The sequence below is a fragment of the Natator depressus genome, chromosome 3 (genome assembly GCF_965152275.1).
Source record: "Natator depressus isolate rNatDep1 chromosome 3, rNatDep2.hap1, whole genome shotgun sequence".
NCBI classification, from domain to species: domain Eukaryota; kingdom Metazoa; phylum Chordata; order Testudines; family Cheloniidae; genus Natator; species Natator depressus.
The window spans coordinates 628,997-655,027 of record NC_134236.1 but is presented as its reverse complement, the minus strand read 5'-3'; the positions used below and the strand labels follow the sequence as shown (position 1 = coordinate 655,027).

General features: G+C 58.9%; 3 protein-coding genes across 5 annotated transcripts in view; 2 read left to right on the top strand and 1 right to left on the bottom strand.

Moving 5' to 3' along the window:
• The window catches only part of NRBP1 (nuclear receptor binding protein 1), a 75,002-nt gene extending 66,601 nt beyond the window's left edge, over nt 1-8,401 (top strand). For both annotated transcript variants that reach the window (XM_074947250.1, XM_074947249.1), the window contains 6 exons: nt 5,936-5,986; nt 6,116-6,251; nt 6,354-6,407; nt 6,893-6,956; nt 7,034-7,089; nt 7,439-8,401. In XM_074947250.1, coding sequence (XP_074803351.1) covers nt 5,936-5,986; nt 6,116-6,251; nt 6,354-6,407; nt 6,893-6,956; nt 7,034-7,089; nt 7,439-7,537 — 460 coding nt within the window. In that variant the 3' untranslated portion in view covers nt 7,538-8,401. The remainder of the gene's footprint in view (nt 1-5,935; nt 5,987-6,115; nt 6,252-6,353; nt 6,408-6,892; nt 6,957-7,033; nt 7,090-7,438) is intronic.
• Nucleotides 8,402-9,066: 665 nt separating this feature from the next.
• On the top strand, nt 9,067-14,993 carry KRTCAP3 (keratinocyte associated protein 3). 2 transcript variants are annotated; one of them, XM_074947255.1, is made up of 7 exons: nt 9,068-9,217; nt 9,824-10,008; nt 10,525-10,584; nt 11,796-11,996; nt 12,128-12,262; nt 13,847-13,953; nt 14,345-14,991. In XM_074947255.1, exons 1-6 carry the CDS (start codon nt 9,193-9,195, stop codon nt 13,943-13,945), a joined length of 705 nt encoding a protein of 234 aa, XP_074803356.1. In that variant the 5' UTR covers nt 9,068-9,192; the 3' UTR covers nt 13,946-13,953; nt 14,345-14,991. The 2 variants fall into 2 exon arrangements, with proteins under 2 accessions (XP_074803357.1, XP_074803356.1); XM_074947256.1 differs by lacking the exon at nt 12,128-12,262 and having other exon boundaries at nt 9,067-9,217; nt 14,345-14,993.
• IFT172 (intraflagellar transport 172) overlaps nt 14,737-26,031 on the bottom strand; it is a 133,700-nt gene continuing 122,405 nt past the window's right edge. Inside the window, exons 44-48 of the mRNA XM_074947253.1 lie at nt 21,548-21,607; nt 19,830-19,928; nt 19,004-19,157; nt 17,896-17,987; nt 14,737-15,914 (exon numbers count right to left, since the gene is read on the bottom strand). Of these exons, the coding sequence (XP_074803354.1) occupies nt 15,825-15,914; nt 17,896-17,987; nt 19,004-19,157; nt 19,830-19,928; nt 21,548-21,607 (495 nt within the window). The 3' untranslated portion in view covers nt 14,737-15,824. The remainder of the gene's footprint in view (nt 15,915-17,895; nt 17,988-19,003; nt 19,158-19,829; nt 19,929-21,547; nt 21,608-26,031) is intronic.

Below are 26,031 nucleotides of genomic sequence, written 5' to 3'. Positions count from 1 at the left end.
CCCCCCCCCAACCTCTTCCCACCCCTGCACTGCCCTTGCCCCACCCGCATTCCACCCCTTCCCACCCAAGCCCGTATAGCTTCAGCCCATTTGCCGGTACTGAAGTCAGGCTTACTGGCTCCTAATTGCCAGCATCGCCCGCCTTTGGAGCCTTTTTAAAGAATCATTGGTGTTCCATTTGCCGTCTGCCAGTCGCCTGGTGCAGAGGCTGATTTAAGCGATAGGTTACATACCACAATTAGTACCTGCAACTTCATATTTGAGTTCCTTCAGAACCCTTGGGTGATGCCATCTAGTCCTGGGGACTTGTTACTGTTTAATTTATGAATTTGTTCTAAAACCTTCTCCACTTCAATCTGGGACAATTCCTCAGATTTGTCACCTAAAAAGACTGGCTCAGGTGTGGGAATCTCCGTCACTTCCTCAGCCGTGAAGACCAATGCAGAGAATTCATGTCTAGCTGGACCTGTGCACATTTCAGAGACGGATAACACAGAGGCCTGAGAGTTAAACCTTCTGCTTAGCAAACTAAGTTTAGCTTCCAGGACCTGTCCCCTATAGCCTACTGTCACTGGTACCAGCATGTGCTGTGATCCACAAGCTCCTCCCCAGCACTCAGTCCATCCAGGTGTCCTCACAGGTCCCAAGTTAGAAACACTTTTAGACAATATCAGAATCTACTCTCTCCAGAAAAATAGATCCACCTGTCCCTTGCCAGCTACTGGAAAGGATTCAGACCCACCAGTTCTTCAAAGTCAAGAGCTTTTTGATCCCAGTACAGAAAATTGTTCACCCAGGAGTCAAAGTAGGCCTTAATATTACCAACATGGTAGAGATTTGCAAAGATCCAAAACATTGTCCTTTTAGTTGGTTGCTGGCAGGGCACCTCCAAAAGTGAACAACTGACTGGATACAATGCGGTTAGGCATCATTCCTGGATCCCATCCCAATGTTCTTTTGTGGCAGGAGAGAGTGCAGACAGAATCATAGAAGATCAGGGTTGTAAGAGACCTCAGGAGCTCATCTAGTCCAACCCCCTGCTCAAAGCAGGACCAACTAAATCATCCCAGCCAGGGCTTTGTCAAGCTGGGCCTTAAAAACCTCTAAGGAAGGAGATTCCACCACCTCCCTAGGGAACCCATTCCAGTGCTTCACCACCCTCCTAGTGAAATAGTGTTTCCTAATATCCAGCCTAGACCTCCCCCACTGCAACCTGAGACCATTACTCCTTGTTCTGTCATCTGCCACCACCGAGAACAGCCGAGCTCCATCCTCTTTGGAACCCCCTTTCAGGTAGTTGAAGGCTGCTATCAAGTCCCCCCTCACTCTTCTTTTCTGCAGACTAAATAACCCCAGTTCCCTCAGCCTCTCCTCATAAGTCATGTGCCCCAGCCCCCTAATCATTTTTGTTGGCTTCCACTGGACTCTTTTCAATTTCGTCACATCCTTTCTGTAGTGGGGGGCCCAAAACTGGACGCAGTACTCCAGATGTGGCCTCACCAGTGCTGAATAGAGGGGAATAATCACTTCCCTTGATCTGCTGGCAATGCTCCTACTACTGCAGCCCAGTATGCCGTTAGCCTTCTTGGCAACAAGGGCACACTGCTGACTCATATCCAGCTTCTCGTCCACTGTCACCCCTAGGTCCTTTTCTGCAGAACTGCTGCCTAGCCACTCGGTCCCCAGCCTATAGCAGTGCATGGGATTCTTCCTTCCTAAGTGCAGGACTCTGCACTTGTCCTTGTTGAATCTCATCAGATTTCTTTCAGTCCAATCTTCCAATTTGTCTAGGTCACTCTGGACCTTATCCCTACCCGCCAGCATATCTACCTCTCCCTTCAGCTTAGTGTCATCCGTGAACTTGCTGAGGGTGCAATCCATCCCATCCTCCAGATCATTAATTAAGATGTTGAACAAAACTGGCCCCAGGACAGACCCCTGGGACACTGTTTGATACTGGCTGCCAACTAGATATGCTGACAGCTACCCCAGGTTATTCTGGACCCTTAGCAAGCTTCTCAGGTTGGGGAGCATAGCTGGAAGACAATAATCCCTGGGTCATCTTGTTCCTCACTCAGAAGGAAGTAATCTCTGTTTCAAGCTCACCCCTTGTGCTGTACAGTTTTTCAATCTCTCAGTCCATGTCCTGTTAGTTCCCTTTGACAGCTCAATCTGTAGCATGTCTGAACAGAACCAAGATCAGAGCGTCTCAGAGAAATACTGTCCCAGGCAGAGAAGAACCTGTTTCGTTTCATAACAGTTCACATAAAGGATACGGAAAAGAGAGATGTGAAGTCCTCCTCCTTGTCTTATGGTGGACAGGGAATCTCCATTGCACATGCAGAAAAGAACAGACCTCTTGAAGCAGATTTGGACCACCTACAGGTTTTCATGGCCGGAAGGGTTCATTATGATCCTTTAGTCTGACTCCTGTACAACAGAGGCCTCTCAGTAATTCCTAGAGCAGATCTTTTAATAAAATATCCACAGCTTGGGGATTGGAATTGAGATGCAGTTCAGCAAACCAGGTCATTCAGGCTGTCCAGACAGAACTCAACCAGGAAACTTTATTTATTGTTTAGTCAAGTTTCATTTCTGGTGCAAAGCGATATAGTAAGCACTTTGGGGAAAGGGCCATCGATACAGGGCCTGGCACGGGGGCACTGGCCTCTAAATAATAATCATTGCAAAGTTATGGTGATCTTGGCTACACTAAAAGAAAAGGAGGACTTGTGGTTAGAGACTAGCCAATTTATTTGAGCATAAGCTTTTGTGAGCTACAGATCACTTCATCGGCTGCATTCACGAAAGCTTATGCTCAAATTGGTTAGTCTCTAAGGTGCCACAAGTCTTCCTTTTCTTTTTGTGAATACAGACTAACATGGCTGCTACTCTGAAACCTTGGCTACACTAGTCTCCTGGTGTCCTACGAGCCAAGCCCTGTAGAAAAGTGGGTACCAGCCCTCAGAGCATTCTTTATGTAGGTACGTGGGACTCTCCATGTGAGCATTATCCGGTGGTGATAGTCCTCAAACTGGCCAAATTATACAAGCTTGTGGCTGGCTTTTCTAGTTGCCGCTGTCTCTGAAAGGCAAGTTTTGAAACTGATGCCTCTCTCTGTTATGCTGTGAGAGAAGGCTGTTCTCTTCGCTCCAGAAACCTTTCTGTCCAGGGGCCACAGGGCTTCATAGTTGCTGCAGACAAGAGGTTGAAATCCTGTTAGGCATTTGTGAAGCCATTCGGGAATCAAACAGAGGCTCTCTCCACGGCCTAGCGACACTGTGGGAAGAACGTGTCTAAGCCTTATCTGAGGAAACGCTGTGCAAGGTTGGTGTCCGTCCCTCCACAGAAGGAACAGGGGCTTTGATCCGCATTGGGAATGGAGAGAGTTGGGGATGTGGTGGCAGTCTTAAGTTGCACACAGGAGCGTCACTGTAGACAGTTTGGTGAGACCTGGGCTCTGTGCAGGGCAGTCAAAAAAGCAAACAACGTGTTAGGATGCATGGAGAGTGGGGCAGTGAACAGAGAACATTCTAATGCAGTTCTGTAAATCGGTGTGGCCTCAGGTGGGTTCTGGGTGGAGTGCTGGTCACTGGTGCTTTCAGTGTTACCCCTGGGCTACAGGGTGAATCGCTCCCACCTGCTTACAGTGCAAGGGAGCCTTCTCTGTGCCTCCTGGAGGGAACCTGCCCAAAACTAGCAGCTGCTGGCAACACAAGCAGCCCACTCCAGGCTCTGCAAGCCCCGTTCTTTCCTTCTGCAAGCAAACAATTTGCATACCCCAGCTCTTTGCCTCCAGGGCTCACTTAGGGAGCCTGAGTGGAGATAATCTATGGGGCTAGTTAACCCCTTGAGTTCTACTCTGGCCCTGGGGCACAAGTCTCCCCAGCCTGTCTGTGTACACCACTTCATTACACTCAAGTGCCCAGTCCCGCAACTTCTGGACACACGCAGTGTGCAGAGATTCGCTGCCTCTGTGGAAGCAGCATCCCCCCCTTCACTAGCGTCACCACAGATCTGCCCTGTCCTTAGCACACAGCACTGAGCCATGTCTCTAGTAAAACCCAGTGGCAGTTTGGGACAAAGCTTGAGAGATTCAAATAGCAGCAAGGAGAAGAGCTGGAAACATCAGGTGATAGGTAAAAGAAAAACAGAAGATGCACTGTGGCGTCTACACGTGTTAGGAAGTTCTTTTCCGGTCTGAGGGATTTCTCACCCAGTGGTCAGTCTGTGTAACTCCTGCCCAGTCCAGAGAGCTGGGAGCCACTTTCCATGAGACACTTATGCTGGCAGCATGTCACTTCTGTAATGGACAATCTCTTGTGCCCTTCTTTCTCCTATTATACAGAACCAGACCTTTTGTCTCCTTTGTAATCGGCTTGTCCCTGGTCATCCCCCTGTTCAGGGTCTTTTTCTTGGGTTCTTCTGTGCTTTGTGTAAAGGCCCAAGCCTGCACCTTGTCTAGATCGTAGACTCTTGGTGGGGCTAGATAGAAAGACATCCGTTGTTACGTTTGATTGAGTGAGCTCTGAGAACCACCCCTCCTGCCCAATTTCACATCCAGCAGCTTTGGGACACAATATTCCACCTGTCACATGACTCTTAATCTCTTCCACATGCACATCCCGCAATAACCATGACAACCAGCAAATTCGTAGCTTTCGGCAGGGACCAAATGGTCCCCTTTCATGAAATACCATGAAGATGACAATCACAAGGAAAACATGCCCATCTGGGCATATCTAGGTAAGTCCCTGGGTATGTACTTAACTGTGTACCCCCCCAACTGTGGCCAACATGGGGTACTTGGATCACCTTATCTCCCAGGATATTGCAGATCTGGAAGGGGTTCAGAGAAGAGCAATGAGAATGATCAAGGACCTGTAAAAATTCTCCAGGAAGACTGAAGAGATTGGGATTTTTACCTTAGAAAGGAGATGAATAAGAGGGGACACGACAGAGGTATATAAAATCAATAGTAGAGAAGGGAGAGCGGGAGCATCTGGTCTCCCTGCACAAGAATGGCAGTGTTCAGTTATTAAAAGGGAAAGGAGAAAAGGAAACACTTTCTCAGACACACGCCGACCCCGATGCAGAACACTGCCACAGGAAGTGGCTGAAGCCAGAATTTAGTAAATGTGAAAAGGGCTGGACACTTGTGGATCAAAACTATTCAGCATGATCACAGTTGATAAGTGTGGCAGCAACATTAAACCTCTTGCTTCAGGGCTTACATCAATCTCCAGCTATTAGATATCATGGTGAGGTCTATGTGGGGGGTAGATTATCCCACCTCTGCTACCCCAGGGTTCTCTCCTCTTCCTCAGCATTATCTAGTGCCGCCACTGTCAGGAAGACAGGGAACCTGGCCTGATTCAGTCTGGAGGCTCCTGTGTTCATAAGCATCCTTTGGTAGGTGGGTGCTACTGGGTTGGTTCCCAAGTAAGTCCTTAAATTACAAAGATCTTGCTTTATATGGATGGAACTTCTACCTGTTTCTGCCTCTTCGACTGCCCTGCTGACAGTTCTGCTTTATCCCTCTCTGCTAGTACAGTGTGAGTGATGGAGAGCAGCTGTGCAGCAGAGCGCCTTCTCGCTCGCAGGGCCTCTCCTTGTTCCGTGATCCCTGGCATTGGCTAAATGGCTGCAATACACTCTGTGATGTGTTAACATGCTGGTCAACAGGGAGACAGGGCTGCCATTTTGTTAGGGCTTAATTTCCCTTAATGCTCCTAGTGTGTTCAGCTTTGGAAGAGCCCCTTGGAGGGCTTAGTCCTGGAGCCTCCAGCCCCTGCATTGCACAGGGGAGAGGCTCTACCTCCTGGTTGTAATGAGGAGAGAACTGTCAGGCAAGCCCCCCCCATGGCACTAGGCAGGGAGGTGGCACAGGCTGGGTTTGGCTTGGCTTGTGACTTCACTGCCCTTTTTTTTCCAGCTTCTCCCAGTCCCCGGCACTGGAGCTGGACAAGTTCCTGGAGGATGTGAGGTAAGATGCCATCCCCCTCCTATGCCGTGAGACTCTCCTGCCTGCAGCTGGCCCTGGGCAGGTCCCTGGACGCTGCCTCCACTCACCGGGAGAAGGCAAGCGCCCTCCATAACACTTCTCCTCTTGCAGGAACGGCATCTACCCACTTACAGCCTTTGGGATGCCTCGGCCCCAGCAGCCCCAGCAGGAGGTGGTGAAGTCCCCCATTGTCCCCCCGTCAGTGAAGACCCCAACGCCAGAACCTGCTGAGGTGGAGACCCGCAAGGTGAGAGGGGGAGATGCTGCTGCTGCTGCTGCTGCTCTCCCCTTAGTGGCTGCACCGTGCAGTGACAGCTGGAGTCACGTGGCCTCTCTGCTTCCCTTTCAGGTGGTGCTAATGCAGTGTAACATTGAGTCAGTGGAGGAGGGAGTCAAGCACCATGTACGTTTCCGTCTCCCTCTTGCACACACATGCTCTGTACGGGCGGGGTCTTAAGGCACCATTACTGAACAGGCTGCTTCAAATGTCTCGGCTCCCCCTTGGCAGCAGTGGTGGGGTGAGCCGTGCTGTGGCCTGGACGTGCTGGCTGCTGAGCACTGCTGCCCCGGCAGGTCTCCAGTATGCAGGGCCCAAAGCCGACAGGCTTGGTGATCCGGGGCAGAGCTTGGCAGCCCACCTGGTGCAGCGCAGTCCCTGCAGGATCCACACTCCTCGTGCAGGAGAGAGCGTGGCATTTCCTGGCTTGGGTGTGGTGCATTCTGTCCCACGGGGAGCAGAGGGGGTTGTACTGGGCCTGCTCCAGGCACTGCTCGAAGTACAGAGGGGGGCAGGGTGGGGAGTAAAGGGCAGGGGCCACCCGGGCTGTGGCAGCCCCCCAGCTCATGCAGGAATTGCGGCTCCTTCTCATGCCCACCTTTCTCCTGCAGCTGACGCTGCTGCTGAAACTGGAAGACAAATTGAATAGACACTTGAGCTGTGACTTACTGCCCAGTAAGTACCTGCCCTTCCCCTCCCCGGGCTGTGGGGCGTCCCGCCAGTCCAGGACTCACTCCTCCTCTCTGTTGTAGATGACAATATCCAGGAGCTGGCGGCCGAGCTGGTACAGCTGGGGTTCATCAGTGAGGTGAGCTCCTTCCTCACCCCTGCTGGCACGAGGGGGAGTTGGCTGCATGGGTCCCCCCACACCTCCCCAAGCTTATTCCTGTGTCAGCCCCTTTCGCTCACCTAGCTGTGCTTGTGGGCTGCCCCTCCCCTCAGCGCACAGGCCACAGGGTTTCTTGTCCTGCTGTCCCCACCAGTCTTCCCCTTCCAGGGCCAGGCTCCTGCTGCTCCCTCCACCCCAGTCTCTCAGATGTGGGCTTGGTCAGGCCCATGGCCCAGCTTGTCTGACCCTGCCCTCTGCCTGCCCGGGGGCGCCAGCTGGGGCGGCCTGGCGTGCATAGTCACCCTGCTCACGGCTCTGCTCTCCCTAGGCCGACCAGAACAGACTCACCTGTTTACTTGAAGAGGCGTTCAGCAAGTTCTTCTATGCCCGGAACGGAGCCCTGACGGCGGTGACCGTGTCGTCCTAGCAGCCCCTCCAAGCTGGCCGGCCCATGACCCTCTTCAGAGTCTGTCCATCTGTGTAGGGCACCAGCGAGACCCTAGACGCTGCGCTTGGAAGCTCATCCTGCATGTGCCGTCGCCAGGCCCAGCGACAGTCTGCCCTGCCTGCCTATTAAAGGGGACTTTGCGAGTCAGTATTATTTGAGCCGTGTTTTGTTGGGATTGTGTGGGGCGGCGTGGCCAGCCGGGCCGCGGGAATGTGCATGGTATTTGGTCTGTTGGAACTGTACAAAGTTTGGTGGGTTTTCTTTTGCACAGGACAGAAATCTTTTTATTTAAAGGTAGAAAAGAGGGGAGCCCCCTGCCCCCATGTGCACCACACCTGGTGTCTGCCTCTAGCACTGTTCTGTACTCATCCCCCGGGGCAGAGGTGAGGGGGGTTCTGCAACGCACCCTGCTCACCCTCGCCCCCAGCAGCCCCTTGGCGCTTCACCCTGTGGCTCTCTATCCCTCTTGTTTACGTGTGTTACACAGCCGCTTAGCCGAGGCTGGGCTGGAGCCCCGGGGCAGGGACAGTCGCTGCCCTCCTGGACCTGGAGCGAGCTGGGCAGGGGTGGGGTTGGGAGCAGGTGCTTGGAGCACTCTCGAGTGCCCCACAGCAGGCTTTTGCTGGAGGGGCACCTGGGTGCTGCTCTTCCCCCTGCTGGCACTGTAGCCCCTCTGCTATGAGACTGGGCCTGCGCGTGGGGAGGGGTAGCTGTGGGCATGCTTCCCTTGGTGTTCAGGGCCGTCCTGCGTGAGTTCTGCCCCACGTCTCCCTGGAGGGGTGGGGGTCTTGAACCCTGCTCCCAGTCCCCTGAGCCGGGCCTCTTCCCACCCACTCCACTCCCCCCTGCAGCCCCTTCCCCAGGGGCCGGGGCCGCTGCCTCTGGCCCCTGGAGCCTCTGGGCTCTAGTTTCTATCGTTTCCTATTTTTAATAAACTGTTTTGTAAATAAGTAAACGCCGCCTCTTTGCCATGTGTGCTGGGCCCCCGTCTACCTCCGCCCGCCTGGGGCTGGGCCCTGTCTGGGGCAGGGGGGGGGCAGCCCTGGAGGCTGGTGCCTCAACCAGGGCTCTGGACCTGGAGGGGCTGCAGCCGCCCCCCCGCTGTGTGGGCCTGAGGGGGGGCATCGACCCCCCGGGGGCTCCGGGCACGCGTGGAGAAGCCGCCAAGGGGAGGGGGCGGCTCCTTCCCTCCAGCGCCGCCGGGGACCGAGCTCCCGGAGCGGGACCCCCAGGCCCGGGCTCGCCGGCCTCGGAGGGGAAGGGGGAGAGACGCCCCCGCCCCGGGATCAATCGTTCTGCCGGGAGGCCGGACTCCTGGGTTCCGCGCGGGGGTGGAGGGGCGGGGCCGGACTCCTGGGTTCCGAGAGGGAGATGGGGCCGGACTCCTGGGTTCCGCGCCGGGAGGGCGAGGGGCGGGGCCGGACTCCTGGGTTCCGCGCCGGGAGAGCGAGGGGCGGGGCCGGACTCCTGGGTTCCGCGCCGGGAGAGCGAGGGGCGGGGCCGGACTCCTGGGTTCCGCGCTGGGAGGGCGAGGGGCGGGATCGGACTCCTGGGTTCCGCGCCGGGCTGTGAGGCCGATCCGGGCTGGGCCTGTGGCTGCCGGCGGGGCGGTGACGGAGCCCGGAACCGGCGGGATGGGCTGCGGCCGCTGCGGGTTCGGTGAGTCCCGGGGTCCCGCCCGGAGCCCATTCGGGGGGGGGGCCTTCCTCGAACCGCCCCCCCCAACACCCATCTCCCTCACGGGCAGATTCCCGCCACTGCCGTGCGTGACCCCCCCATTGCACACTCAGGTGTCTCCCCCCCGGCTGTGTGTGACCCCCCATTGCACACTCAGGTGTCTCCCCCCCACCGTGCGTGACTTCCCCCATTGCACACTCAAATGTCTCCCCCCCGCTGTGCGTGACCCCCCCCATTGCACACTCAGGTGTCTCCCCCCCCCGCTGTGTGCAACACCCCCATTGCACACTCAGGTGTCTCCCCCCCGTGTGTGAAGACCCCCCCTCATTGCACACTCAGGTACACTCCCCCATGCCATGTGTGGGCCCCCCCCCCCTCCACGGCACATTCAGATACCCTCCCCCCATGCCATGTGTGATTTCCCACCCATTGCACTCGGGTACCCTCTCCCCCGCAATGCGTGACCCCCCCTCAGCACACTTGGGCACCTCCCCCCCCCATGCCCGTTGGGGGGGTACTAGGCCCTTACGCTGTGTGCGATTCTCTCCAGTGCCCCCCCCCCCCGCCTGATGCCTGCCTCTCTTGCAGACTTGGGGCGCGGGCCCCAGCGCCTCATGCGCTCTGGCATTACCCTGATCATCCTGGGCCACTTGAACTTCATCCTGGGGGCCATCGTGCACGGCACAGTCCTGCGCCACGTGGCCAACCCTGAGCGCACGGTCACCTCCGAGTACACGACCGCCAACGTCATCTCTGTCGGCTCCGGGCTGCTGGTGAGTGAGGCCCCGCCGGCCGGCCCTGCTCCAGTGCCCGCAGCCCCATTGCTCCCCCCGGTGCCCCTGGGGCTCCAGCTGCCTGCAGGAGTCCCTGCGTGGCACTGTGGGGTGAGCCCCTAGCGATGTGCGCGGCGAGCTGGCAGGCCCTGAGCCTGCAGGGACACGGCGGCACTTGCCCGCCGACCCCGGAGAGAGACGTGCTGGGCAGCTGAGCGCAGCTAGAAGCTGGGTGGGGAATTGAGGCCACTGCGGCACCACTGGGCCCGTGCAAGGAGCAGAAAGCAGAATCACTGCTGCAGTGAGATGCCAGTCCTGCCCTTCCGGCCCAAACGCCTGGGTCAGAGCATGGGTGTGGCTGTTTCTGGGCCATAGGGCCCCTGATTTAACAATGCTTTTGCTTGCTATGCCCCAGGGACCAGCCGCGGGGTCTGGGGCAGCTGCGGCCGGGGGGGGGGGGGAGGCGGGGGGCATGCACTGGGGGAGGGACTGACCCTTCCCCCCGTCTTTCCCTAGAGCATCACTGCTGGGATTGTGGCCATCTTGGTGTCCCAGAACCTGCTCAAGGCAGCCCTGGTGAGTGAGCGCTGGGGATCCGGGGGGGGCTGCAGGGCCGGGTGGAGCGAAGGCCAATGCTGGGGTCACAGCTGGGGAACCCAGGGTGGGAGGGGGAGGCCAATGCTGGGGTCACAGCCAGGGGACGGGGGGCAATGTTGGGGTCACAGCCCCGGGGGGGGAGGGGGGCTGAGTTCGGGCAGGAAGCAGCATTCAGGGCTGTGGCCCAGCTCCTGCAGCAGCCGCTCCCTGGACCTTGCTCCCTGAGGTGCCTGTCTCCTGCTGTGTGGGCCCAGCCTGCTTTCAGCTGTGTCCTCAGCAGGCCACACCTGCTGCAGATAAGGCCCCAGCTCTTTCCATCCGGGCTGCTCCCTGTCCCCGTCTCCGCCCACGCCAGGTGCACGGACAGACCCCCCCCTGCTGAGTAAGGCCTCCCCAGCCCGTGCCAGGCACCCCCTGCTCTCCCCAGCCAAGGACAAGGCCCCACCTTGTGCTGTGTAAATATGTGACAGCCCCTCCCTGCCACCAAGCACTCACAGGCAACCCCACAGCCCTTGGCACAAGCCGGGGGGGGCAGGTCCATCCACCCCATTGCATGGGGCAGTGACTGCGCTGTGCAGCGTGGCTGCAATGCAGGTGTCTTGGCTCAGACACTAGCATTGGCTCGGTGCAGGATGGCCCGTCCCCAAGGGAAAGCCAGGCGCAGAAGTGGGGCCTTGGGGCACTAGGAGGCAGAGGGCACCCAGGGTTTGTGCCAAGCCCTCCCCATGGCTAGGCTGGCAAAGGGCGCGTCTGACACCAGCTGTAAGCAGAGAGGACGGTGCCAGGCGCAGTCACCGGGGGTGGGGGAAGGGGCTGCCAAGAGCTGAGGCCAGGGCAATGGCTGCCAGGCGCCCGCGCTCATTAGTGCTGGGATCGGGTAGCACTGGCACGGGCGAGGCAGGGGAGACCCTGACCCCTGCAGCTTCACATGGACACGGGGCTGGGCCCCGTGGGGCTGCAAGGGCCTGGGGTGCAGGGAGACGTTGGAGGCCCAGAGAAACGTTCGTCTGGGAGCAGCTGCTCCAGTTGCTGGAGGAGGAGAGGGGTCCCTGCTTGGGCGTGTGGGGCCCAGGGCCGCTGCCCACCTCACCCCTGGGCTGCTGGAGCTGGTGAGTGGCCCCTGGCGGGGGTGGGGCGACGCCCCATGGCTGCCCGGCCGCCTGCCCACCAGCTCTGGTCTCTGCCTGCAGCACTGGGCCTTGCTGTGCGTCTCACTGCTGAACTGCCTGCTCTCCGCGGCCTGCAGCGTGGGCTTGGCCCTGGCCGTCTCCCTCACCATCGCCAGCAGGGGGCACCGCCTGATCGTGGGCTGCAACAGCTCCGCCCTCCCAGCCGACGCCCGGGCTGCCATAGCCACCAACGACTGCCCCTTCAACACCACCCGCATCTACGTGAGTCCCTGCTGCGGGGCCGGGCCCTGCCCATCCGTCGCCCCGGCGGGCTGGGCTGCCCCTGCTCCCTGCACGCCCCCCTGCTGCACGCCCCCCTGCTGCACGCCCTGACCTGACTGCACACCCCGCAGGACACGGCCCTGGCGCTCTGGTTCCCCTCCATGGTGATGGCTGCGGTGGAAGCGGTGCTTTCCGGCAGGTGCTGTGTGGTGTCCCTGATCCTCCGCGGCATCGGCCCCTGTGCAGACACCTACATCCGCCAGCAGGTCGGAGGTTCCAGCCAGAACTGCCCCCTTCTTCCCCTGGCCCCGCCAGGGACTGTCTCTCGGGGGGGTGGGGCTCTCCCCATTTGGTGCACCAGACAGATTCAGCTGCTGTAACCCTGAGCACAGGGTCCCAGGGGTGGTGTCCCCAACACCCACTGGGAGGTGCTGCACCCCCCTCGGGTGTGAAGGGAATGAGGGGCCAGAGCAAGTGTGGGGTTGGGGGGGTCCAAGGCCAGATATGTATGGGTTTTGGGGTGGGAGGGTCCAGATTACAGTGCAGGGCCACGGGTGTCTCCCCAGGGCTGACAGAGGGGCTGTCCCTCATCTGCCCCCCATGCTCTGCCCACACAGCAGCATGTGACATTGCTCATCCAGCTTCAACCCTGAAAAAATCCACTCGATGCGCAGCGGCTGTCAAACCAGCTACCAGAATGGTGGGACCCGTTAGGAAAGAGAGAGATAATGAGACAGAAAATGTCATAATGCCACTGTATAAACCTATGGGACGCCCACATCTTGAATACTGCGTGCAGATGTGGTCGCCCCATCTCAAAAAAGATATATTGGAACTGGAAAAGGTTCAGAAAACGGCAACAAAAATGATTAGGGGTCTGGAACAGCTTCCATATGAAGAAAGATTAATAGAACTGGGACTTTTCAGCTTGGAAAAGAGAGACTAAGGGGGGAGACGATTGATGTCTCTAAAAGCATGACTGGTGTGGAGAAAGTAAAGAAGGAAGTGTTATTTACTCCTTCTCATAAACCAACAACTGGGGGTCACCCAATGACATTAACAGGCAGCATGTTTAAAACAAACTAATAGAAGTATTTCTTCACACAATACACAACTTGTGGAATTCATTGCCAGGGGATGTTGTGAAGGCCAAAAGTATAACTGGGCTGAAAAAAGACTCAAATAAATTCACAGAGGGTAGATCCATCAATGGCTATTAGCCAGGATGGGCAGGGACACAATCACATGCTCTGGGTGTCCCTCACCTTCTGCCTTCCAGAAGCTGGGACTGGAGAATGGGATGGATCACTTGACAACTACCCTGTTCATTCCCTCTGGGGCAGGGGTTGTCAAGCTTTTTCTTCCCGAACCCCCCCCGCCAACGTGCTATTAAAAACTCCATGGCCCACAACAACTGTGTTTCTGTATATAAAAGCCAGGGCCGGCATTAGGGGGTAGCAAGCAGGGCAATTTCCTGGTGCCTCATGCCACAGAGGGCCCTGCGAAGTTAAGTTGCTCAGGCTTTGGTTTCAGCCCCAGGTGGCAGGACTTGGAGCCCTGGTCGGTGGGGTTTTGGCTTTCTGCCCTGGGCCCCAGCAGGTCTAATGCCAGCCCTGCTTGGGGGACCCCCTGAAACATGCTCACGGCCCCGCAGTGGGCCCCAGACCCCTGGTTGAGAACCTGCCACTGGCCGCTGTGGGACCTGGAGACTGTGCTAGGTGGCCCTTTGGCTGTTCTTATGACCCCTGCACACCTCCCTGGGGGTTCAGTCACCCCAGCCCTGGCATCACACTGCCCCTGGGGCCCTGCTGCCCAGGGTGCCTCGCTCAGGCATCTGCGTTCCTTTCCAGCTGGAGGAAGAGATGGCAACAAAGGAGGTGGCATCTGAGGACCGGCACAAGCAAGAGCTGTGCCAGCTGCTGACTGTGGCAGACGGGGCCCCAGCCTAGGGGCAGAGGTGAGGGGAGTGTGTGGCGTCACCTGGCCCAGCAGGGGGAATGGGGCACATGGGGGAACCCACTGGGTTGGTGGGTCTCTGACTGTCCAGCCCAGCCTGGCTAGGAGCTGCTCAACCCGGTGCAACTTCCACCCAGGCAATGGGGACCCTGTCACTCCCCCGCCTGGCTGTGCAGGGCCCCGTTCCCTGCCCACGCCGGGGCTCTGAGTCCCGTGGTCCTGCCCCCTCCCGGCCCGTGCCAGGGGTCTGAGTTCTGTGGTGCAGCCGCCCAGCAGGGCCCCATTCCCGGCCCGCACTGGGGCTCCAGGTGCTGTGGTGCAGCCGCCTGGCAGGGGCCGCAGGCTTCAGGGGTCTGCAGCCACCACAGCTGGACAGTTTCTTTCTCTCGCAGGCGCTGCTCCAGGAACCCCCCGGCCACGTCGGCCAGGAGAGGGTGAGTGAAGTGCCCGTCATGCTGATGCAGCCCATGGGAGAGGCAGAACACAGGGCCAGGAGGGAGGGGGCAGCTGCCCCTCCCTGCAGACTGTTCCTGGGGGAGCAGACTCTCGGCTGCTGTGGCAGGGCCCTGCTGGTATCAGGGCTCCCGCGGCTGTCCCCCTCGTGCCATGAGTGTGCCAGTCCTGCTGCTGCCAGCCCTCCTGGGGGTCTTCCCACCATGCTGTGCTGCATTCCCACCCCCCTATGGCCATGGAGGAAGGGATCCCACCAGAGACACCAGCAGGGAGGGGCAGAGACATCTGGACAGCCAGTGACCCCGCTGCAGGTGGGACTGGCCTTTCTCAGCACCCCTCCCTCCAGCTCTTCCCCTCAGCTTCACTCCACACTTGCCCCTTAGCTCGCCCCCTCCCACTCACACACCCAGCCATGGCATGAACCGGCCCTCGCCCTGGCACGCGGTGGGTGTGCTCGGCCTCAGGCCCTGCCAAGTCTGCGGCACCAGGACAGGCCACGTCTCTGGGGCTGTCCTGCACCTAGCACAGGGGGCTTGGCTGGCCCTCAGGCACCATCCGAATAAACATGGTTAATAAACTCTCAATGGTTTGGGACCTGGCTTCCCAAGCGACTCCCCGATCCTGGGTGAGTTGCTGCAAGCGAGAGAGTCACTGGGTACAGCCCTTGGCTGTCCTCCGAGGGGGGCTGAGCCGCAATGGGAAGCAGGTTGTAACTGGGGTCAGTATAGCAGGGAGAGGAGTCTGGCTGTGGGTGGGTGTGTGTGTAGAAGAGGGAGGAGCGTGGCAATGGGACTGGTGCACATAAGAGCAGGGAGAGGCCTGGCAGTGGAGGTGTTAAGGGGGGAGGAACCTTGCAATGGGCAGGGCATGTTGAAGGGGTGGAGCCTGCAGTGGGTGGGGCATTGAAGAAAGGGGAGGAGCCTGGCACTGGGGCCATGGTGGGGGAAGGACTCTCTCTGGGGCCAGCCCATTGCTCACCAGCTCGCTGTTCGGGGGGGGTCTCAGCCCTAGAGGAAGATGTGGGGTGCTGGACACTCTGCTTACACAGTTGGGGCCTGCTGCTCGGCGCTCAATCTTCCCCCTGCACTTGCATCCCCCAGGCAGCGGAAGGGCCCAGCCTACCCGACCCCGCAGGGAGCGGTCTGGAGGGCAGGGCCCCCGTGCTCGTTCTCGGTTGCTCTGAGCCTGGCCTGAGCCCCGTCACTTCAGGGCCCTCCAGGTGACGTGAGCCTGTCGGGCTCCTGTGCTCACCTGCGGCCTGGCCAGCAATGGGATGCTGCCCACCCCCAGGGGAAGCGCAGGACTCGCAAGCAGGGCCGGACACAGGATCCAGGATCACAGCTGGGGTTCCACACCTGCTTTAATGGGGAGCGGTGAGGGGGTGGGGAAGACGGGGCCCCACTCAGCCCAGGCGGCCGCTCACTGGAAGGAGAGGCTGCTGCTCGGCAGCCCCCCAGACCACTGGCCGATGAACTTGAGCACGTCTTGGCACATGGGGCTATGGGACGTCTGCAAGAGAGAAGAGGAGGTGCTGGGCACAGGCTGCGCGGAGCCACCCGGGCTTGGGGGATTCAGCGCATCCTCCCACTCCCTCCGGGGGGTCAATGCAAGCCCAGCCCCCGAGCAGGTGCATGACCAGGCAGCAGCTGGGCCCAGCCCCCCTACCTCACATGCCTCCTGCCCCCAGAAGGTGTGTGTGTGGGGGAATCGCTACACTAGGGCAGCCAGGAGCCTGTCCCTTGGACTGGGGCAGGGTGGGGCACGGCCCTAGTCCCTGGGGCCCACTGGGGGTGGGCATGGGGCAGAGCCTGGGAAAGGGGGGAGCCCAGCAGGATAATGCACATGGGGGCTGCGTGACGCTGGGGGATGTTCACCTGAGGTGGGGCTGGGCCAGGCTGAGACCCCATACGGGGGCTGAACCCAGCCATGTCTTCCCCTGCTGGGCCCAGCCAGCTCCCCCCGGGGGAGCCAATGCCCCTGGATCCCCTGCCCTTTGTTGCAGCTCAGAAGCGCTGGGCGGGGGGGTGGGGTGAACGGCTGCCCCCCCATTCTCCCTCCCAGTGGGCACAGGCCTGTGAGTGAGCCAGAGCCATTGCCTTGTCCTGCGCGTGCCCCCACCTCCCCTGGGTGCTGAGCCCCTCCCATGAAGACAGGCCCTGCCCCCCCCTGGGCTGGGCGCTGAGCCCTTCCCTTGAAGACAGGCCCTGCCCCCCCCCAGGCTGGGCACTGAGCCCCTCCCTTGAAGACAGGCCCTGCCCCCCCACACCTGTGCTGGGTGCTGAGCCCCTCCCATGAAGACAAGCCCTGCCCCCTCCCGTGCTGGGCGCTGAGCCCCTCCCATGAAGACAGGCCCTGCCCCCTCCCATGCTGGGCGCTGAGCCCCTCCCATGAAGACAGGCCCTGCCCCCCCCGGGCTGGGCGCTGAGCCCCTCCCTTGAAGACAGGCCCTGCCCCCCCACCTGTGCTGGGCGCTGAGCCCCTCCCATGAAGACAGGCCCTGCCCCCCCACCTGTGCTGGGCGCTGAGCCCCTCCCATGAAGACAGGCCCTGCCCCCCCCGGGCTGGGCGCTGAGCCCCTCCCTTGAAGACAGGCCCTGCCCCCCCACCTGTGCTGGGCGCTGAGCCCCTCCCATGAAGACAGGCCCTGCCCCCCCACCTGTGCTGGGCGCTGAGCCCCTCCCATGAAGACAGGCCCTGCCCCCCCCGGGCTGGGCGCTGAGCCCCTCCCTTGAAGACAGGCCCTGCCCCCCCACACCTGTGCTGGGCGCTGAGCCCCTCCCATGAAGACAAGCCCTGCCCCCTCCCGTGCTGGGCGCTGAGCCCCTCCCATGAAGACAGGCCCTGCCCCCTCCCGGGCTGGGCGCTGAGCCCCTCCCTTGAAGACAGGCCCTGCCCCCCCACCTATGCTGGGCGCTGAGCCCCTCCCATGAAGACAGGCCCTGCCCCCTCCCGTGCTGGGCGCTGAGCCCCTCCCATGAAGACAGGCCCTGCCCCCTCCCGTGCTGGGCGCTGAGCCCCTCCCTTGAAGACAGGCCCTGCCCCCCCACCTGTGCTGGGCGCTGAGCCCCTCCCATGAAGACAGGCCCTGCCCCCCCCGGGCTGGGCGCTGAGCCCCTCCCTTGAAGACAGGCCCTGCCCCCCCACACCTGTGCTGGGCGCTGAGCCCCTCCCATGAAGACAAGCCCTGCCCCCTCCCGTGCTGGGCGCTGAGCCCCTCCCATGAAGACAGGCCCTGCCCCCTCCCGGGCTGGGCGCTGAGCCCCTCCCTTGAAGACAGGCCCTGCCCCCCCACCTATGCTGGGCGCTGAGCCCCTCCCATGAAGACAGGCCCTGCCCCCTCCCGTGCTGGGCGCTGAGCCCCTCCCATGAAGACAGGCCCTGCCCCCTCCCGTGCTGGGCGCTGAGCCCCTCCCTTGAAGACAGGCCCTGCCCCCCCACCTGTGCTGGGCGCTGAGCCCCTCCCATGAAGACAAGCCCTGCCCCCCCTCACCTTGACGGCCATCAGAAACTTGTTCCATGTGTCTTTGTTGGCTTCTTTCCCAGGCCGCTTGAACTCGACCTTGTTCCTGAGCACGGGGTAGCCTGGCCACAGACAGACGCCGCTGAGCGGGGCCAAGCTGGGCTGAGCCCAGCGCTGCCCAACCCCCAGCCCTGCCGGCACCACCCCCAGGGGCCTGGCCCGGGGGCTTAGCCAACAGCACCACCCAGGGCGGAGCCAGCGCGGGGGCCCAGAGGTGCCATGCGGGGGCGAGGGCCCCAACACACAGCAATTCCCCTGCCAGGATCCCAGGTGCCAGGACCCTGCCCCATGCCCGAGGCCTTCGCCTGCAGTTCCCTCGCCAGTGTCTGATGCCCCCTGCTGCCAATTCCACCCCCCAGGCCCAAACCTCCCCCCCAAGCCCGCTCTCCCCAGGTCCCAATCCTCCTCCACGGTCCCAAACCTCCCCCCCACCAAGCCTGCTCCCCTCAGGTCCCAAACCTCTCCACCACCAACCCTGCTCCCCCCCAGGTCCCAATCCCCCCCCACTACCAATCCGCCCCCCTGGGCCCAAACCTCCCCCGCACCAACCCTGCTCCCCTCAGGTCCCAATCCTCCTCCACGGTCGCAAACCTCCCCCACACCAACCCTTCTCCCCCCAGGTCCCAACCCCCCCCACTACCAATCCATCCCCTGGCCCAAACCTGCCCCCCCACCAACCCAGCCCCCCCAGGTCCCAATCCCCCCCACTACCAATCCGCCCCCATGGCCCAAACCTGCCCCCGCCACCGGGTCCCAATCCTCCTCCACAGTCCCAAACTTCACCCCCTGGTCCAAACCTCCCCCCATTGCCAATTCTGCCCCTGTGGGTCCCAAATCTCTCTCCATCCTGCTCCCCTGCCAAACCTGCCTCCCCCCCAGGTTGCAAATCTCCCCCCCACCGCCAATCCTGCCCACCCAGGTCCAAATCTTGCCCCCCTACTCCCCAGGTCCTGATTCTTCCTCCTCTGTGCCAAATCTCCCCACCACTGCCAATCCACCGCTCCCAGATCTCATTCCTGCCCCCTGGGTCCCAATCCTGCTCCCCCATCCCCGAGGGGCTAAGTGTCCAGGGACTCACCGGTGAGCAGGCAAGGCAGGGAGTGCACGCCCGTGCTTGCGGCCACCAGCGAAGCCTCGTATGTGTCCCGCTCATCTCGGGGCAGAACCTGCTCCAGCCGCTGATCCATGGACATGGTGAGCACCCAGTCCCTGATCTCCTCCCGTGTCGCCTCCTGCCACGCAGCACAGATCACTGCTGACTCCGGGCACCGCCCTGCGAGCTGGCCTGGCCCGGCCCCAAGACCAGGGCGGGGGGTCAGGCACCCAGATCCTGAACCCCCACTGACAGAGGGGGCCCTGGTCCCTTGTGTCCCCTGCCTGGTCCTGACAGCTGGGAGGGGTGCAGGGGGGGGGGCTGGTCACTCACCCCCCCACTCACCTGATCCTGAGAGCTGAGGCCTCATCCTTCCCTTCCCTTACCCCCAGTCCTGAGAGCTGGGGCCCTGGTCCCTTGAGCCACCCACCCCCATGTTCCTGAGAGGTGGGAGCCTGGCCCCTCGACCCCCTAACGCTCTGGTCCTGAGACCTGGGGGCCTGGTCCCTCCCTCCCCCCACTCACCTGGCCCTGAGACCTGGGGCCCTGGTTCCTTGCATCATCCCCTATTGCTGAGAGCTGGGGCCCTGCTCCCTCACTTCCCCCGGTCCTGAGAGCTGGGAGCCCGCTCCCTCACTTCCCGCCGTCCTGAGAGCCGGGGGCCTGGTCCCTCGCACTCCCCACCTCCTGTTGCTGAGGGTCAGATCCCGCACACCCCCGCTTACTGCTGACAGCTGGGCCCTGCTGCCTCACTCCCTGCCTGTCCTGGGGCTGAGGGAAGCGGGGGGTGGAGAACACGGACGACACTCACAGCCACGTGCTGGTGCGCCGGGAGCGGCACCTCGAAGGGGATGTCCGTGTTCTGGAAGTCGACGTGGTCCAGGGCGTCAAGCGTGCCCTCTTCAATGGCCTGGGGGGCAGAGGGAGAGTGCTGTGGGGGGGGTCGGGGGGGGCAGCATCCTGCAGTGCCAGGCCAGGCAGCCCAAACCTCCCGCACCAGCAATGGCCCCAGCAGGGTCCCAGGAGATGCGTTTGCCACTCTTAGCGGACACACCTACGGCTCACATTAGCCCTGACCTTGCAGTCAACTGCTCTTCCACCCAGTGAGCCAGGCCCCATCCTGCGGGACCTACATTCTCTGTTCCAAGGGTACGTCCTGGCATTTAGCTCTGTTCACATGCGCCCAGCATACTGCCGAGTGGGTGAGGGAATAGCGTGTATTGGACCAGCTTCTGTGGGTGAGCAATGCACGCTTTGGCACTTACACCTTAGAGGAAGACCTCTGTGCAGGGCTCTCTTGGTCCAATACAAGCTATGCCCTCCCCCACCTTGTCTGTCTCATACCCTGGGGCTGACCCGGCTCCCACAGCCCTGCCTCCAGCTTACAATGGGAGCCAGGTCGCTCAGTGGAACCCATGTGTCCCCATCATGATTTACCGAATTTTCTGTACGCTGTAAGATTTATCACCAGAGATTTTTATATTTTCAACCAGATCCTCGAAGAAGATATTGAATAACATGGAGCTGAGAGCAGCTCCTGGGCAGCACCCCATTAGAACCCCCCGCCCCCATTGGATGACAACTGCCCATTGACTTTTTGACATCCACTAGCTAGCCGCTGTTCAATCCATTTAATATGGGTGCTACTGATTTGGCATCGCGTTAACTTTCGTTTGGTCTGTCGAGCAGGACTAAACCGCAGCCCTGACAGAAGTTTAGCAGCCAGGCTTATGAGAAGAAGCTTCTCTTATGAGACCTATTTTCCATAAAGCTATAATCAGATGTTGCTGTCTTTCAGTTCTCAATGGAGTGTGTCCCAGCCAACAGGACAGCAACTGACACCCTTGGCCAGGGTGCCGGTGAACTGGGTCCCACAACTGGCCCCTGCTGCTAAGGAGCACAGGGTTAGAATGGAAACAGGCACAGGACCGCCACTCGAGCAGCTGCTGCTGCAGTTTGGAACCTGAGTGACCCCCCCTTGCCAGATGCCCTGGGGTCTCTGCTGTGTGCCGGACCAACAGGAGTGCAAGGAAAGGGCCGAGCTGGACGCTTCGCTTCCTGATTCTTGTACGGGCAGCAGCTGAAGTGTCAGGAAATGAGAACAGCTTCCCTCCCTCGTTCAGAGCCACCTCCAGGCCAGGCATCATGGCCCTTCTGGCCTGGAAGCCTCTTGGGTTAGGGGCCGTGCTGCTCCGGACACGCAGCCAGGCTTTGCTCGTACAAGCCGCAGTTTCACTGTGCCATTTCCAACCTTCAGTGTTCAGCCAGATGCACCTTAACACAGGGCCCGCTCTCCCCGTGGGTCCTCGAGGCAGGCTGGAACATTCTCTGTCTTTCCATGGGCACCTCCCCTGCAGCCCCCTACTCAGAACAGCCTGCCCCCTACAGCCGGCGCTAGGAGTAAGTAGCCTGAGGAATTGCCCCCCGCATTCATTGTTAGTATCCCTGCTTAGGGCCCCCAGTGGGCTGGCACCAGCACAGCCACCCACCCCTGTGCCGCCTTTACCCTCGTCCTGATGCGCTACTCACGTCTGTGAGGTCCAGGAATCGGTTCAGGAAGATAAATGCCATGTTCTCCCAGCCAACCGCCTAGTGCAGAGAAAGCAAGAATGAGTGTGAGTGGTGGGAAGTGATGCTCTGGGGAGCCCTGGCCACGTCCCACGCACCGGTGATGTGGAGAAATGCCCTCTGGGCTAAGAGCAGTAACAATTCAGCAGGACAACGGGGGGCACCTGCATTGCGCCTTGCTGAGCAGCCAGGATTCGGGGGGGGGAAACCAGGCAAAGAAGGCTTGTGGGGGAGTGAATCTGCAGGGTTCAGAGAGAACAGCGGCATCCCCAGCTTGCATAGCCTCAAGGCCCGTCACAGCCCCAGCTACATCAGAGGCAGGTGTGAGACCATAAGACCCCCAAAGCAGCAGATGTGTGATAACCTGCCCTCATGAGGGTCTCATCCTGGGTGCTCATACTTAAGAGTTCAGATTATTTATCTGTGGGGTTGTTGAGTGTGCGGCAAGCTGGGGCATGAATTTACCGCACACTAGCCTGCCCTGCACTCCCCGCCCCTGGGCCCCTTCACCGGGCACTAAAGGTTCCCAGGAGCCCGCTTTGAGCTACTCCTGTTGTAAAGTGGAGTAGACAGAAGCACAAGCAGGGTGCCAGAGACAGTCAGCACATGGTGGGCTAGAGCACTGCAGACACCCCTAGCTTGCTGTGCAGTAATTGCATCTAGACATGAACGCAGTGCCTAGCAGCACTGCTCATGGGCCAGGCCCCCACGGCACTAGGCACTGTACAGATGCAGAATTAAAGAACAGTCTGTACCACAAAGCACTGACAAGCCAAGCTTAACCCCTGAAACAGGTTAAAAATTCCTTCCACCATTTTTTTTTCTAGCATTAACTCTGGTAACGCTGGATAATCACATAATCCAGGTAAACACCCAGTCCCTTTTGGAATCTTGCCAAGTCCTTGGGCTCAACAACTTCATGTGGAGATGAGTTCCACAGGCTAATAATGCATGGTGCAAAAAAGTATTCCCTTGCACTGGGTTTGAATTTCCCCCATTTGAATTGCATTTAATGCACCCTTGTTCTTATGTTATGAGACAAGAAGAGCAAAAGCGCCCGGTCTCCCTTCTCTAGGCCAGACATTATTTTAGGTGCTTCTGTCACATCCCCTCTTATTCATCTCTTAAGGGAACAGTCCCAATCGTTTTAATCTCTCTGAACCCCTTGTTCTGCAATAGTCTGAGACGAGGAACCCAGCACTGCACACAGTACCCACAGGAGGCCGTGATACTGATCTATATGAAGGCACTAGGTACTCTCCATATCACCACCATCCCGCTGCACATGGTATTTGCTTTTGGGATCCCTGTGCATGCTGAGCTGAGCTCTCGCTGCGCTGGCCCAGCAATGCCCAGAGCCCTCTCCTGAGCTGCGTCAGGTCACCTCAAGCCCCTTCCTACATGCAGTGCTGTGCAGCGGGTCTCTTCCCCAGCGCCAGCAGCAGGAGCCTGCAGTGACACGCTGTTGCTCTAGGACAAATGGGCCCTGCACCCAGAAAACCTGGAGCCAGGTCGCGCTGCAGGCCCTGCAGCCAGGCACATCAGTGCCCACTGGGACTCCCCTCCCTGCCCGGGGTAAGCTGGGGAGCAGGAACACAGTCCCCCACCCCAGAGAACACGGTCTGGCACCTGCCAGCACTTCTAGACATGACTGAGTCCTTTGCTGTAGCATGGCCCTTGGGGCAGGGGCAGAGGCTGAGTCTGGGTTCCAGGGCTGGCTGCTGAGCCTTTCCCCATCCCTCTCTACTGGCTGCTTTGATGGGGGTGTGGTGAGCTTGGACTCCCCCTTGGACGGCAGGTCCTTCTGGGAGACGTACTGATGTCAAGTATGCCTGGAATACGTTACTAATAACTACAGCTTCTGCTGGCCCTTGAACCAGGGACACACCCACAGTCACAGCCACCCACTGCTGTGCTGATTGCAGACGCTAGCTCTCTTACTAGCTAAAGACAAAAGAAGAGCAGCAATGCCCAGCTTAAATGGGAGACACCATCAAAGAAGGAATCCCAGGTAAAATGAAGTTGGCATCTCAATCCCTCAGGGATAGAAAATGGCAAGTTTAAATAAAATCTCCACCTTGCTGTTAGTCGTTTAACCAGGGAGGGACTGTCCCTCTCCCCTCTGTCTAGTTATAAAGCCTCCCACAAACCTGACACTGGTATAAATCAAGGCCCCGCAGGGAACTCAGAGCTTGCTGAAGCCCCCAAGAAGCTGCAGGACATGGAAATGCTATCACACACTCAGACCAGGCCCAGGGGCAAACTCTCCCAGGGTTACCACCCCTGAGAATGGCGAGATGTCATTGCAGACTCTGTGTTCTTTAACAGAAGTAACTGAATGTTTCCTTGCTGAGTCTGCATCTGACAGTGGGACTATTTTGTAATATTGTTATGAGTCCTGTTTGTGTCTCAGTTTCCCCTATATGCTGCATTGTTACCTAGTGGGTGGAAAAGAGCTGTTTGCTTTCAGGGCAGGCAAAGAGACAGAGGGTGGGTGTGGCCCAGCTATGTGGGCCTTAGTCTCCATCTCAGTGGAGGAGCTGAGGAGACTGGTGAATCCGATCGCCAGGACATCGCACATAGCGACCAAGGCTTTCTTCCAGCAACTCGCAGAAGCTACTAGATCGCACGCCCTGGTTCTCATGGGTGACTTTAATTTTCCTGATATTTGCTGGGAGAGCAATACAGCAGTGCACAGACAATCCAGGAAGTTTTTGGAAAGCGTAGGGGACAATTTCCTGGTGCAAGTGCTAGACGAGCCAACTGGGGGAGGGGCTTTTCTTGACCTGCTGCTCACAAACAGGGAAGAATTAGTGGGGGAAGCAAAAGTGGATGGGAATCTGGGAGGCAGTGACCATGAGATGGTCGAGTTCAGGATCCTGACACAGGGAAGAAAGGTAAGCGGCAGGATACAGACCCTGGACTTCAGGAAAGCAGACTTCGACTCCCTCAGGGAACGGATGGGTAGGATCCCCTGGGGGACTAACATGAAGGGGAAAGGAGTCCAGGAGAGCTGGCTGTATTTCAGGGAATCCCTGTTGAGGTTACAGGGACAAACCATCCCGATGAGTCGAAAGAATAGTAAATATGGCAGGCGACCAGCTTGGCTTAACGGTGAAATCCTAGCGGATCTTAAACATAAAAAAGAAGCTTACAACAAGTGGAAGGTTGGACATATGACCAGGGAAGAGTATAAAAATATTGCTCGGGCATGTAGGAATGAAATCAGGAGGGCCAAATCGCACCTGGAGCTGCAGCTAGCAAGAGATGTCAAGAGTAACAAGAAGGGTTTCTTCAGGTATGTTGGCAACAAGAAGAAAGCCAAGGAAAGTGTGGGCCCCTTACTGAATGAGGGAGGCAACCTAGTGACAGAGGATGTGGAAAAAGCTAATTTGCTCAATGCTTTTTTTGCCTCTGTCTTCACTAACAAGGACAGCTCCCAGACTGCTGCGCTGGGCATCACAACATGGGGAGTAGATGGCCAGCACTCTGTGGAGAAAGAAGTGGTTAGGGACTATTTAGAAAAGCTGGACGTGCACAAGTCCATGGGGCCGGACGAGTTGCATCCGAGAGTGCTAAAGGAATTGGCGGCTGTGATTGCAGAGCCATTGGCCATTATCTTTGAAAACTCGTGGCGAACGGGGGAAGTCCCAGATGACTGGAAAAAGGCTAATGTAGTGCCAATCTTTAAAAAAGGGAAGGAGGAGGATCCTGGGAACTACAGGCCAGTCAGCCTCACCTCAGTCCCCAGAAAAATCATGGAGCAGGTCCTCAAGGAATCAATCCTGAAGCACTTAGACGAGAGGAAAGTGATCAGGAACAGTCAGCATGGATTCACCAAGGGAAGGTCATGCTTGACTAATCTAATCGCCTTCTATGATGAGATTACTGATTCTGTGGATGAGGGGAAAGCAGTGGATGTATTGTTTCTTGACTTTAGCAAAGCTTTTGACACTGTCTCCCACAGTATTCTTGTCAGCAAGTTAAAGAAGTATGGGCTGGATGAATGCACTATAAAGTGGGCAGAAAGTTGGCTAGATTGTCGGGCTCAACGGGTAGTGATCAATGGCGCCATGTCTAGTTGGCAGCCGGTGTCAAGTGGAGTGCCCCAGGGGTCGGTCCTGGGGCCGGTTTTGTTCAATATCTTCATTAATAATCTGGAGGATGGTGTGGATTGCACTCTCAGCAAATTTGCGGATGATACTAAACTGGGAGGAGTGGTAGATACGCTGGAGGGCAGGGATAGGATACAGAGGGACCCAGACAAATTGGAGGATTGGGCCAAAAGAAACCTGATGAGGTTCAATAAGGATAAGTGCAGGGTCCTGCACTTAGGACGGAAGAACCCAATGCACAGCTACAGACTAGGGACCGAATGGCTAGGCAGCAGTTCTGCGGAAAAGGACCTAGGGGTTACAGTGGACGAGAAGCTGGATATGAGTCAG